The following is a 12621-nucleotide window of genomic DNA, read 5'->3' as shown; positions in this document are numbered from 1 at the left end:
TATCCCGACTTTTGACAGTCAACAAACAGTCAAATTAATACAGAGGACTAAATTGGGTAAGAATTGTATAGTTGAGGACTAAATTGGGTAAGAATTGTATAATTGAGGACTTAATTGAGTAAAAGTTACATAGTTGAAGACTTAATTGGGTAAGAATGGTAGTTGAGGACCAAATTGGTAATTATGGCATAGTCGATGGACCATTTTGGGTATTAACTCAAGTAAAAATCATAACTAATAAAGCTATTTTTATCCCTTCAATTTTTATTTTTATTTTTTCACTTTCAAAAGTAAACATGTTAGCATATCATAGTATTTACAATTTAACAATTTAACGATATTTTCTCTATATTCCTGAAATTTGGACTCATCTTCCAATTGATTAATGAGTTTATTAATAGGTTAGCATTATCCCACACAAAGCACTAGCTTTGTGTATGAAAAAAAAAAAAAAGATTGAATTAGATCCAATGACATTATCCAAGAATATTAGCTCTCACTTTCCCAGGTATTGATCTTACCTCATAGATGATCGAGATCATTATCATATCACCTGCAATTAAAATAAACAAGTTCAAAATAAGTTAGACAAGTTAGTAGTCACATGTAACTTTATTGTCACAATAATTCCTACTATTGAATTCCACATCATATTTCATATGTAATTTAATGGTTTAAAAAAATAATTAAAATTCATGCAAGTAGTTACGACAAATTTTATTTGAATAAGAAACTTGAAATTCATTGTTAAATCTGTTGTGGTTTAAATGAGTGATCAAAATATGTTGTAGCCACAAGTAAAATTAAGTAGCAACTTGCGTTGTCCAGAAAATGACTGTCAGGTAAATAGAACATGATTTTCGTATCAGAATATCATGTATTTGATTATTTTCAATATTCTTTTGGTCGAATCTGTCATATGCAGTTTTCATATAGTACGTCAAGTTCGTATTACAGTTAACATTTCATGTGTGATTTGCGCACTACTACGTATTACACAAAAGCATAATTTTACCATTGCAGATCCTATTTGCATTGATTTTAACCAAAACAAGTTTATATTATATACATCGATTTTAACCAAATACATGAATCTAATATTTTCAATGATCTAACATTCCATGAATCAAACGTCTTCTAAGAGTAAACATGTATCAATGGTATATCTTATTGTATGGATTATGGACCTAATTGTATCTATCATAATTCATAATTGGGCTCGAAAGATTTGAAATTTGGACGGTTGGTTGAAATGGGGCTGACCCGAACTAATATGAGGCCCGTGGCGGTAAAATCTCTATACAGATCAGCCCGCCAGTATGATCCACTGGACAAGTGGAAATCCGGTGATCCAAACTACCGGTAAACTTCATCTTCTCCCCGCCGATCAAAATTGTTCTAGAACACACACTGTAAAACTTGCATAGTCAATCGCAGAGACGTATATTAAACGTGCATACACAGAGAGCAAAGAGAGAAGGATGCAATCTCCGTGTATCTATGCTTGCAAGTCCTTCAACGAGCTGCAACTCGCGGGGTTTCAATCTCATGTCTCACCTTCAACATCATTCTCAGCTCGGAGGCCCAATTGCTTCTACCCCCGCATCTCGTGCAGTTTCGGACCGGAGAAGGAGAGGGAGAGAGGGGTTAGGAGTGGGGAATCGATGAGTAGAGAGAAGGTGAAGGTGAAAGGGAAGGGAAAGGGGAAGGATAACGTGTGGAGCATCGACAGCGAAATGACGAAGTCTGAGAAGGATAAGGAGAAGACGAGGAGGAAGAAGAAGAGAGGAAACGGGAGGAGAATGACGAGGAACACCGTCCAGAAGAGTAGATGTGGTCGAGTCATGGTCTCCGGTGTTATGTTGATTGAGACCGAAACCGTATTACAAACTCAGGTAATTGTAATTCGGTTTGTTTGCAGGTATCCTTTCTGCATTTCGTTGAAATTTTCATTCTTCTTAATTGATATATGTAGGTGATGATGCTGTTACTAGTTAATGATCTTGTGATGCTTTTGAATTTTTCTTAATATTTAGTTTTTGCGTTTCAATCAATGTTGCAGAAGGCTAGGCGCTGGCCTAGTAATCCGAATATATTGTTTCCACTTTTATCACTCTAGACTGTTATGATATCTTAAACTAGTCAACTGCATTTGTTAGATGGTTAGTTGAGTATATGGCTGGAGAAATATAGGAGAGGAGTAGCCGAGTAGGCAAAAAAAATCACTCGGCCTAGTTAGGCGCCCGACTCGGCCTAGTTAGGCGTTCAACTCGGCCGAGTCGACGCCTAGGGTGCCTAGTTGGCCGGTTAGTTGGTCAGCCGACTAAAAGCCGCCTAGGGCTGAAATCGCCATTTTTACAACACTGGTTTCAATACACTAAAAATGTGGTTGATTAGCAAAATGACAAATGTAAGAAGGGAAAATGGGGATTATTGACATGGGTATACCTGTGGAATCAGAAACCAGTAGATCAGTAGGGTGTATAGACCATGCTTGATAGTGGTTCTGGCTTCCATACTCCATAGTCTAACTCTACACTACTTCTGTTAGGTTTTTAGTACTTTAAAAGTTGTCATATTTTCAGGAACCTGTAATTAGGCCTGTATGGAGTACATTTGCAAGTAGTGTTAGTGGAATATGGAAGGGAGTGGGAGCGGTGTTTTCTCCTGTGACTGCAGAAATGGAGCCAATTGAGGTCGGAAACAAGAACGAGTACCTCTTTGACTGCTATACTCTTTCTCGTGTTGAAGCTGTGCCTCCACAGGCTGGGGGACGGACTTCTCAAATCCAGAGGACAATTAATTGGGTATCGTTGAATCCTTATGGTGAAGTTCAGGAGCTGAAAGAAGGTGATTATGGAAATCAAGTGAAGGGTACAGATGGAGAGAGATCCTTGTCTACAAGGAAGACAGCAGAAGGAACTTTAACAAAACACAATTTACCGAAATTTGAATCTTTTGACTTTGGAAAGAGTGATGTGATGGAGGAAGACATAATGGGAACGGAACCTGGTCTTGTGTTCTTTGAGGTAAAACTAATTCAGTTCTGTGATGACAATGCATGCTGGTTTTAATCACTCATGTTTTTAGTTGCTGGAATATCATTTCGTTACATTAATTCATGCCCAATCAAAGTTTATAAAAATTTGAAGGATGGATCTTATTCAAGAGGCCCGGTTGATATCCCAGTTGGTGGCATTGATGACTCAAAGTATTACCTTTCTCCAACGTTCAAGTTTGAACAGGTGAGTTTGTCTTCTTAGTTCTTACTAACCTTTCATTATAATAATTACTCCCTTCGATTGTGTTCAAATAAATGTGAGGAACTACTGGCCTATTCTCTTACCTTGGAGTTATGAATTTGGCTAGTGTCCTTGAGACACTACCTGATGCTGTACATAATCCTGCTAAGATGATGATCATCACACATCTGGTCAATCAATGTGCTCTGCAATAAAATATTTCTTTTATTTGGAATTCTAAATTTCCTATGCTTACATTCATTCGATTGTTTTATTACTATGTAACTAGCTCCTATTTCTTTTGTAGTGTTTGGTCAAAGGTTGCCACAAGAGACTCCGCATGGTTCATACTATAGAATTCAGTAACGGTGGTTCTGACATTCAAATATTAAGAGTTGCTGCTTATGAAGAACAGTGGGTTAGTCCCGCCAATATCTTGGACCAAAGGTATCTCAGTAACTTCAAGGATGGAATAGTTTGGTTTGACATTCTAAAATAATCTTGTAGCTTTTAAACAATAGATTTATCTCAATTCTAAGATAAAGTTTTCTAGTTGCATCTCACGTTTCTGTTCTTGTACACAAGATCACATGGACTCGTTTCTAGATATTGCATACTATCTCTTGATTTCACGTTATTATTAACATCTTATGTCTCACCTAGTCACCTACCCAATCGAAGAAAACTGACATTGTCTCACTTGTGGCATCAAAGCGACCTGGATCTGGAGGTGAAACCATTTTCACAGAGGAGAAGAGTTCAACCGGTAGAGCTGACCGGGTCCTGGAAGGTATTTGAGATGAGCGTGACACCTGTTTATGGCGAGGAGAATGATACAGACATCAACAGTGTGCCCGTTGTATACCTCTGCATGGAAACCCTAAACAAAAGAGGCTTGCCTGAAACTCCGGTCTACTTCGGGGAGGAGGACATGCTAGACATGCAAGACGCGACAATACTATGGCTTCCGGGAGGCGTGACCAGCTATGTCGACGTGAAAAAGGATGGAATCCTGTGCATCGGAGTCGGCTGGTATTCAGATGAGGGAATAAACCTTGTCATGGAAAGGGATTATGGAACAGATGGGAAGTTGAAGGAGGTTAGGTGGAAGTCTGAAATGAAGAGAAGGTGGACTAATCCTCCTCCCATGTAGATATTCTTGTGTTTCACTTCATTTATAGGTTAGTTTTTGTATATGTATATTTTGATGATTGATTTTCTTTTGTATCTTACAGTACTATATTGTCATAAATGGTGTTAATTGCCCTTTTTTTCACCTTGAGTCATATATCATATAAAATGCACAAATTTATTTGGATATTATTTTGTCAAATTGTTTGAGATGTTTATATATCATATCATATATATTTGCTCTTTTTTTTTTTTTGAAAAGGAAAACCACATTAATCAAATAACAAACATTACAAATAAAAGGAAAGGATAGTAGTGTGAATGTGTGATACCCAGTGGTTTATATATTATAGTATAATGCCTACAAACAGTTACTCATTGATGTGACAACGGTATGTTTGTGATATAATATTCCGTCACGTCAAGAAGTGATTCTTTGTGAACCAATGTAACAATTGAATGTTTGTGATGTGACATTTTGTCACATGTGATTGTTTATAACTTGATATGACAATTGCATGTTTATGATGTGATATTTTGTCAAGTTATAAAGTAATTGCTTGTAAGTTGATAGTAATAATTGTATATTTGTGATGTTTTGTCACGTTAGGAAGTGACTATTTGTGAGTGAGAATTATAGGCATTTTCCAATGTAAAATAGAAGTGAGAAAGGTTTATGGAATATGGAGTATTGGGCTGTACTAAACTGAGATTATGAAATAAAATGGACTAAAAGTGCGAGGGATAAAAAAGTGTGGGTTTAAAGTGGTATTAGGGTGAACAATGGGGACTAAAAACGAAATATCTATAAAGTAAAAACAAAAGGTACTCCATTATGATCTATAATTCAAGTTTTCAACGTTGTTTTAGCTTTTACGTGTGTGCGTTTCTCTGCCTCATCTCCTTTGCATCTAAAATTCTCCCACGTAGATTCAGATTCCGGTCGGTCACTTAACGCCGGCGAATCCCTCAGTTTCCGGTTAACCTTTCTCCTCTGTCGCCATGAATCCTGAGTAGTATGTTCTTTCATCTTCATCGTCCTTATTTTTATTTTATTTTCGGCTTCATTTTATATCCTTTGGAAGTATCGTCAAATCTACTTTTCAGCTGAATATTATCATTATCATCCTTCTACTTTCAAATTTTAGCTATTTTCTGAGTAAAGATCCCGTCTTTATGGTAATTATCTTCCTATTAGATGTGTTCCTTTCATCTTTTTTACAAGTTGTGATTCGCCGTAGATGTGTAAACATGTACATGTGAGATGAATGAGAAAGGTTAACTAAGGATGGATTCCAGATTATGATTGAAGTTGTGGTGTTTGATTAATTATATGGATAGGAAGGTTGATATGCAGGCTACAGGAATTAGGGAGTTTGGTTAGGGTTATTTTTTGTGTGAAGTTAAGATGAGACTTGGCCTTTATAGAGCCTTTAAAAGGTAGGCAATGCAGTCTGAGTCAATATTATGTTCATTCTTCAAAGGGGTTCAACAGTTTGGATGTTCTAAGCTTGCTCCTCTGCTTCAAATGCATTGAATTCATGAAGCAAAGTTAAACACAGAAACCTTTTGAGATACATAAGCAAATCATGTTCTTTTGGTGGTTATTTGAATATGGTAAATTCTTAGTGCCTATAATCTTAATTTTAGTGTTGCCACTTGCCAGACCTCTATCTAAAATATATAATTTGATAAATGCTAAGAGGCTTACTGCTGAAATTATTGTTCCGATGTATCTGAACATCACCTTACTGCTGCCTCCGTTTCACTGGAGTTAACCATTTAAGCCCAAATCTTGAATTCTTTGTGAGATCTTAGTTGCTTTCATATGTTTTACTTTTTCTTTACCTAGGAGTAAACTGGAGTTAATAAAATGTATATTTTTCCCTTTTACTAGTTAATGGCTGGCTAACTGATTCCATCTGCTTCTCCTTCCTTGCAGTGACTATTTGTTCAAACTTTTGCTAATTGGAGATTCTGGTGTTGGGAAATCATGCCTTCTATTGAGATTTGCTGTATGTTGCTACTACATGTACTCCTGTCTAGTATACTGGATTATTTTTCAGTTTGCATTTACGTATGTGCATGGAATTGTTCGGAGGATTGTGTTACTGCAATTTAGTGCTCTTTAAAATAGTGTGACTGAAACTGAAAGTAGTAACTTTCTTCTGTTAGGATGATACATACTTGGAGAGTTATATCAGCACCATCGGAGTTGACTTTGTAAGTAAATTGTTTATTAACCATCAGCCATTTCATTTAATGTTATCAGTTATCTATTTCCCCACCAACAACTGCCTCAATAGGGTTGGGGGAGAAGAAAGAAGGGAAACTGAACAAAGGGAAATTGTCACAATTTATTCTTTCTTGTAGAAAATTCGCACTGTGGAGCAAGATGGGAAAACACTAAAACTTCAAATTGTGAGCTTTTCTAGACTAAAGCTTGATTTATTTCATTCACTTTTACTCTTTTGTGAAATAAATGTTCATAAAAGTCATTTAAGTTGCCTTTGTTCTTTGCCAATATTTAGTGGGATACTGCTGGACAAGAACGGTTTAGGACTATTACTAGCAGCTACTATCGTGGAGCCCACGGCATAATAGTGAGTGCTAGCCTTTAAAAATTTCTGCTCTATTTAACTTCAATTATTAGCCAATTGGTTATCGTGCATTCTTAATCCACTGATAACTCTTTGAAATGACCTCTATGGTAGGTTGTATATGATGTGACGGACCTTGAGAGCTTCAACAATGTCAAGCAATGGCTTAGTGAAATCGATAGATATGCTAGTGAAAATGTCAACAAACTTCTTGTTGGGAACAAATGTGATCTTGCAGCAAACAGAGCTGTCTCGTATGAAACAGCTAAGGTGAACAGAGTTAATTATAATAGACAGATAATTGATCTTCTTTTAAGACTACCGTGAGGACTTTTTCCTTCTCAACTGAGAATCTATTGGTTGTGCTCTCTCATTATACAGGCATTTGCTGATGAAATAGGCATTCCATTCATGGAAACCAGTGCAAAAGATGCTACTAATGTAGAGCAAGCTTTCATGGCTATGTCTGCTTCAATAAAGAATAAGTAAGACATGCATAGTTTATTTGAATAACACCAAAATCCTTACACCTCTGTGCAGTTTCTGAAATCATTTGAATCTCATGTATATGAGTTGGTTGCCTTACTTCCTTTTAAAGTCCAAAGCCCGATATGCTTACAACGCTTATACTTTCTTACGTATGAATAAGTTTTCTAAAAGTTCAGTATCAGAGCTTTCTGAAACAAGTAAACATTAAAGCATAGCAAACGCTGTAATCATCTTGTATCCCACCATGTATGAAATATCACAATATTGTCTTGAATGTCATATTAAGTAGGCCCGGTGCAGGGCTGGTATTCCTCACTAGATTCATTTGAGCCCTGACATGGCGAAGCAGTTAATTTCTTGTGTGGAATGCTATATATGAGCAGAGATTTAAAAGTTTTGACACCTCTTATTAGTCGGCTTTATTTTTTAATGCCATCCATGTGTGCCTGATTACGATGTTCGTGTTGCTTGTGCATCTTCTGATGTTCCCGTTTTGACCTTCAAATGCAGGATGGCAAGCCAACCAGCTAATGCAATGAAGCCTCCAACTGTTAATATTAAAGGACAGCCAGTTGCACAGAATAGTAGTGGCTGCTGCTCTTCCTGAGGGGTAGACAGTTGCTCAGTTTATTTGTATGTGTTATGGCTAAATCTATAGCTGTCCACTTCATGGATTCATTAATTCTTCAATATCTTTGTCACTCCAATGTTTTCTTTCTTTTTTCTTCATGTGATAATGGAATGATTGTAAAAACTGGTGAAATTGGTCAATGTTAGCAATTTGTACACTATATTCTGATGTTCTAAGGACAAAATAGTCATGCATGAGCTGATGACCCAACACTATTTAATCTTTTAGGATCAAACTTAGATATCATGAGGTAACATCAACTGAGTTGGTCGAACAATTAGCTTGGTAATTACAAGATTTTATGTTTGATTCTACAAGGAAATTGTCTATTAACCTTTTTAGTTTGATCTAACTTGGAAGGTGTGGTTAAGTGGAAGGGATTCATCAATCCCTTGATTTTGAGTATGAAACAACTTTAAATTTTCAGGCCAGCTGTCCCACCTACAACAATTGTGTCCAGTTGTCTCACCTACATGTGTCCAGTTGTCTCACCTACAACACCTACAACAACTGTATCTGACGGTGAAAACCCTGAGTACATCAAAAAAAAAAAAAAATGGACAACTCATCTTGTGACTTTAGATAATAAGGCGAACTTTGTCCAAAGCAAACCTTCGGGTAATGACTGTAAGCTTTTCTATAAATCAAGAACTTAGTAGCCATTAGGAAATGTAAGATACAATGTGAGAAATGCAGCAATATAAGGGGAAGATTAAGACCTGTGTCAACAACACAGTTTCACTATTCCATCTCAAAAAAACAAAACTGACAAGCAACATAGAGTTATGAGTTGTGTCATACGGCCAAAACCAAAACAGTAATAGAGGTAACATCACATTAGATGAAAGGAGGCTAGATAGGATAGGTGGGGGTGGGGGATCTGGGATACATGAAGGAACAAGAAATTTACATCTTCAAAGTGTAAATTTCAGGAACCTTAAGTCTATTATTCTAGTGAACCATCTCTCACTTGCCACCTAAGGTTGGGAACTGCCCTGGATCTTCAATGGAAGGGGCCTGGGCCTCCATGAAGCTCATTGTCTTTCCTCCACTGTAACCACCTCTATCGCGCCCGCGCCCACGGCCACGACCGCCAGAACCGGAGTACCTCTCACCCTCAGCAGGCTTCAAAAATTCATTAATGCTGACAGACTAAACCCAAGAAAAAAAACGAAAGGATTAAATTATTGCCCAAAAGTACGAATTAAAAACAGCAGGGAATGGATATTTTTGGTCAGACCATGAGGTGTCCTGGGCAGGCCCTAACTGTAGGAGACACCTTTAAGCCCGTACAATACTCAGACTAATCCCAGTTCGCACCGGGCGGCCCAATTAAGGGGCAAAGTGCTGGCCAGAATAATTTTTCCATACGAGATGGGGTTCGAACTCCCGACCTCTCGTAAGGGATAAGAGTGCACGGCCACTCACGCCAACCAAGCTGGTTTATAGAGCTGGATATTTATACATCCTAATGTCATATATTTACAACCAAAGGAAGCTCCGGGCTGCAAAATACCTACCTTTTTGGTCTTCTCTGCAAACTCTCTTCTCTTCTTATCCTCAGAGCCCTATAGTAAAGGAACATTGCATCAATAGTCATTAAAAGAGAAATGTTAGAGAATCATAATAGACGGAAATTTGGTTCAACATATCTTACCAATTTTACGAAGATGTCATCACTAGTTTTCTTGGAAATCTGCTGCATGGATTCAAACACTTTGCCATCAACCTTCCTTTCCTCGGTTTTAAGCACCTGCAATGCCTTCCTCTTTTCCTCCAGCACCTTCTCATACTCCTCAAGAGTCATCTCCTGTACATTCAAAAAATATCAAATTTGAAATTTCCAAGAATCAGGATTGTTCGAGAAATTTAATCTTGCAGATTCTGAATGAGGAATATGAAACATATCATTTTTGATCCAGTAACACACAAAGGGTGAAACAAAAAGTTACTGCAATACACTTCAATCTGCCCAAACCACCCATCTTCTAACCAGTTGGGCAAGTTGAATCTTAGCTCTTAGAGCGGGTTAAGAGAACAGTTAAGAAAGTTGCATGGAATTTAATACAATCAAGATTATCCTATTCAAAATATCATAAACTGTTGTAATTATTAAGAATAATGGCGTCTTGATATAAACTATTAGAAATTTGTAGTGCGAGTGTGCGACTGGCTTTTGAATCCTTGGTTTTGAATATCAACCCAGTCTAATCTTTTTATGTGCTTGTTTGGCCCAGCAGTCCCAACTTAATTTGGAACTCATCTATTCAAAGTAGAAACTGGGCCAAACACTAAATATTAAAACAGCCTTAATAAGGTAAGAGCAGAAAAAACACTTTATAAAGAATATTAAAAATTGAGACTTCTTGAAAATACTTTCACCTTATCTTCAGGCTTCTTTTCCACAGTGTCAGTAGCTGGATTTTCCTTGTTTGCATCTGATAATTCCTCTTCATTCGATGGCTTCTCGACATTTTTATTTTTCTCGCCTTCATCAACTCCTTCAGTCAGTCTGGAAAAACGAAATAGCTAGAGCATTACGACAATGAGCAATTTACAGAAGAAGACACTTCATGAAACTATTCCTTTAAATGCATGAGAGAATACTATAAAACCAATACTCACGGAGTACGTTCATCTGCTTGAGCTCCCCAGCTTCCCTGCCAACCGCCACCTACATTTCTATTCAGAAAGAGAATTTAATAACTACATAAATATCCATTTTTAGCAGAGAAAATGTGAATATAGTAATCAATAAAGTAATCTACCCCTACCCCTGGCCAGTTTCATTGCGGCGATCATAGTAGGCCCTTCTAGGCTGCTCTCCATCAGCCACATCACCATTGCTATAACCACCTCTGCGACCCCCACCACGGAATGGTCCACGAGGTCCACCATAGCCACCACGCCTCTCTGAAGGTCTCCCGAGATCACCTCCTTCACCAGGTCTAGCAAAACCGCCAGAAAATTCTCTGTTGCCAAAAGAACCCCCATCATTGTTTGATGCTTCCCTGTCGAACCCACTGCCACCACGACCACGGCCACGCCCTCTTCCACCACCAAAACGGCCTCCTCCACGTGCAGGTTCAGTTTTTGCCTCTCTGACTGTTGGAGGAAACAAACAAAGATACCAATTACATTAAAACAACATCCTCAGCATACAAAAATTTCATTTGAAAAATGTCTTAGTCATGCACATGAAGCCATCATCAGCACACCATTGAGGAAAGAATTGCACCGACAAACAACTACACTAGCAAGAATAAAACAGCAATATAGGGCAATGCTGAACAACTACCCTCCATAGAATGATCACCAAACATACTTAATCCCAACCAATCTTGAAATGAGAAGACTTAAACAGCTTGAACTACAATCATTCAGGTAAAAATTACACAACTTTAATAAATAAATAAACAAATAAGAGCTTTTAAGAGACAGAAATCGAGCTCACCAGCCTGAGCTGGGGGAAGAGGCTTGGAAGGGAGCTTTCCCTGTTGCTTAGCCGCCTGAGCTAGGGCTTCCTTTGCCGGCGCGACCTTCTGCTGCTGAGCAGCAAGCAGCTGCGACGGGTCATCGGTATCATCATTACCCAACAAATCAAAGGGGTTCAAATCCGCCATTCCCCTCAACGAAAACCCTCAGCTTTCAGATAAGCAAACCCCCCAACCCCGCCGAAAGAAAAACCCTTAGCACAGCTGTATATCCATGGCAAGATTCGGGTTCGGATCTGTGTACACTGCTCAGAGAAAGGGTTAGAGAGAGAGAGAACAGAGATTGGAGAAACCTTAGCAAACGAATGCACTGAAGTAGCGTTTAGCGGCCGGGGAAGGAGAAACGAAGAGAGAAGAAGAACCTAATCTGTAAAAAATCCCAATTTTAATCTATCCTTGCCCACCGTACTAAGATTATTTTATTTTATTTTATTTTAGGGTAAATTTCATTTACTATTCTTGTTTTATTTTTGACTTTAAAATAACCATATTTGATATAATTTTATATGTGTGCTTTTATGTCCAATATAAATATTTAATATTAATTATATTAAAATAATCTTGTATAATAATAATATATAATTTTTTAATTAATAGATGTAGAATTTATTTATATTAAAAGTATCTTGATAATTTGACTAATAATTATGATATGATTAATATTATAATCACAGAGAACAAAATAGGGTGACAGATGCCCTTGCCGCCTATGGTGCTTTCCAAAATGATGCTTAGACAACCTTCGGATCTTGCCCGATCAATAGTGAAGAGGCCTACCGCAATGACTTGGCTCGTGCTACTTGTGCTCGTAGGAGTCGTAGAGTTAGGAAGAACAGCTAAATCCTGTGTATCCCTGGCCGCGGGTTCCCCACGTCCCTCCTGATAATAATATAAAAAAAGTAATAATTTTAGATATGATAATTTACTAAATATAATGATGGTAACATTTAATTAAAATCAAATTTATTTCTTATATTACTCCAATATATATTGTCAACCTACATTATTGCCATAATAAATAATATAAGAAAAGA

General features: G+C 37.5%; 3 protein-coding genes across 5 annotated transcripts; 2 read left to right on the top strand and 1 right to left on the bottom strand.

Annotated features, from left to right (window-relative positions):
- The first annotated feature begins 1322 nt into the window (after positions 1–1322).
- LOC109156035 lies at positions 1323–4530 on the top strand. The gene is made up of 5 exons (XM_019303815.1): positions 1323–1895; positions 2586–3029; positions 3153–3245; positions 3550–3689; positions 3957–4530. The coding sequence occupies exons 1-5, from the start codon at positions 1482–1484 to the stop codon at positions 4393–4395; spliced, it is 1530 nt and encodes a 509-aa protein (XP_019159360.1). The 5' UTR covers positions 1323–1481; the 3' UTR covers positions 4396–4530.
- Positions 4531–5224: 694 nt separating this feature from the next.
- On the top strand, positions 5225–8253 carry LOC109156037 (ras-related protein RABD2a-like). 3 transcript variants are annotated; one of them, XM_019303819.1, is made up of 9 exons: positions 5806–5851; positions 6060–6067; positions 6296–6388; positions 6549–6596; positions 6747–6794; positions 6905–6912; positions 7159–7243; positions 7355–7458; positions 7973–8253. In XM_019303819.1, exons 1-9 carry the CDS (start codon positions 5821–5823, stop codon positions 8067–8069), a joined length of 522 nt encoding a protein of 173 aa, XP_019159364.1. In that variant the 5' UTR covers positions 5806–5820; the 3' UTR covers positions 8070–8253. The 3 variants fall into 3 exon arrangements, with proteins under 3 accessions (XP_019159363.1, XP_019159364.1, XP_019159362.1); XM_019303817.1 differs by having other exon boundaries at positions 6905–6976; positions 7088–7243; XM_019303818.1 differs by lacking the exons at positions 5806–5851; positions 6060–6067 and adding an exon at positions 5225–5389 and having other exon boundaries at positions 6316–6388; positions 6905–6976; positions 7088–7243.
- Positions 8254–8794: 541 nt separating this feature from the next.
- Positions 8795–11969, bottom strand: LOC109156036 (plasminogen activator inhibitor 1 RNA-binding protein-like). Its single transcript, XM_019303816.1, has 7 exons — positions 11548–11969; positions 10868–11198; positions 10719–10775; positions 10476–10605; positions 9751–9903; positions 9614–9661; positions 8795–9245 (listed from the first exon to the last, which is right to left on the bottom strand). Exons 1-7 carry the CDS (start codon positions 11714–11716, stop codon positions 9060–9062), a joined length of 1074 nt encoding a protein of 357 aa, XP_019159361.1. The 5' UTR covers positions 11717–11969; the 3' UTR covers positions 8795–9059.
- Positions 11970–12621: the final 652 nt, after the last annotated feature.

This window comes from Ipomoea nil, unplaced genomic scaffold (assembly GCF_001879475.1).
Source record: "Ipomoea nil cultivar Tokyo-kokei standard unplaced genomic scaffold, Asagao_1.1 scaffold2704, whole genome shotgun sequence".
NCBI classification, from domain to species: Eukaryota; Viridiplantae; Streptophyta; class Magnoliopsida; order Solanales; family Convolvulaceae; genus Ipomoea; species Ipomoea nil.
Note: the sequence above shows the minus strand (reverse complement) of the source record. Positions and strands in the feature narration are given on the sequence as shown.

What these genes read in the sequence shown, in the direction of transcription:
- LOC109156035 (XM_019303815.1), top strand. Translation starts at nt 1,482, where the DNA reads ATGCAATCTCCGTGTATCTATGCTTGCAAGTCCTTCAACGAGCTGCAA. An exon ending in CTGGTCTTGTGTTCTTTGAG is followed by an intron (nt 3,030 to 3,152) that starts GTAAAACTAATT and finishes AAAAATTTGAAG; the next exon opens with GATGGATCTTATTCAAGAGG. An exon ending in GCCAATATCTTGGACCAAAG is followed by an intron (nt 3,690 to 3,956) that starts GTATCTCAGTAA and finishes GTGGCATCAAAG; the next exon opens with CGACCTGGATCTGGAGGTGA.
- LOC109156037 (XM_019303817.1), top strand. Translation starts at nt 5,821, where the DNA reads ATGCAGTCTGAGTCAATATTATGTTCATTCT. An exon ending in GCACCATCGGAGTTGACTTT is followed by an intron (nt 6,597 to 6,746) that starts GTAAGTAAATTG and finishes TCTTTCTTGTAG; the next exon opens with AAAATTCGCACTGTGGAGCA. An exon ending in TCTGCTTCAATAAAGAATAA is followed by an intron (nt 7,459 to 7,972) that starts GTAAGACATGCA and finishes CTTCAAATGCAG; the next exon opens with GATGGCAAGCCAACCAGCTA.
- LOC109156036 (XM_019303816.1), bottom strand. Translation starts at nt 11,716, where the DNA reads ATGGCGGATTTGAACCCCTTTGATTTGTTGGGTAATGATGATACCGAT. An exon ending in CAAGCAGATGAACGTACTCC is followed by an intron (nt 10,606 to 10,718) that starts GTGAGTATTGGT and finishes TCGTTTTTCCAG; the next exon opens with ACTGACTGAAGGAGTTGATG. An exon ending in AAAAGAAGCCTGAAGATAAG is followed by an intron (nt 9,904 to 10,475) that starts GTGAAAGTATTT and finishes TTGAATGTACAG; the next exon opens with GAGATGACTCTTGAGGAGTA.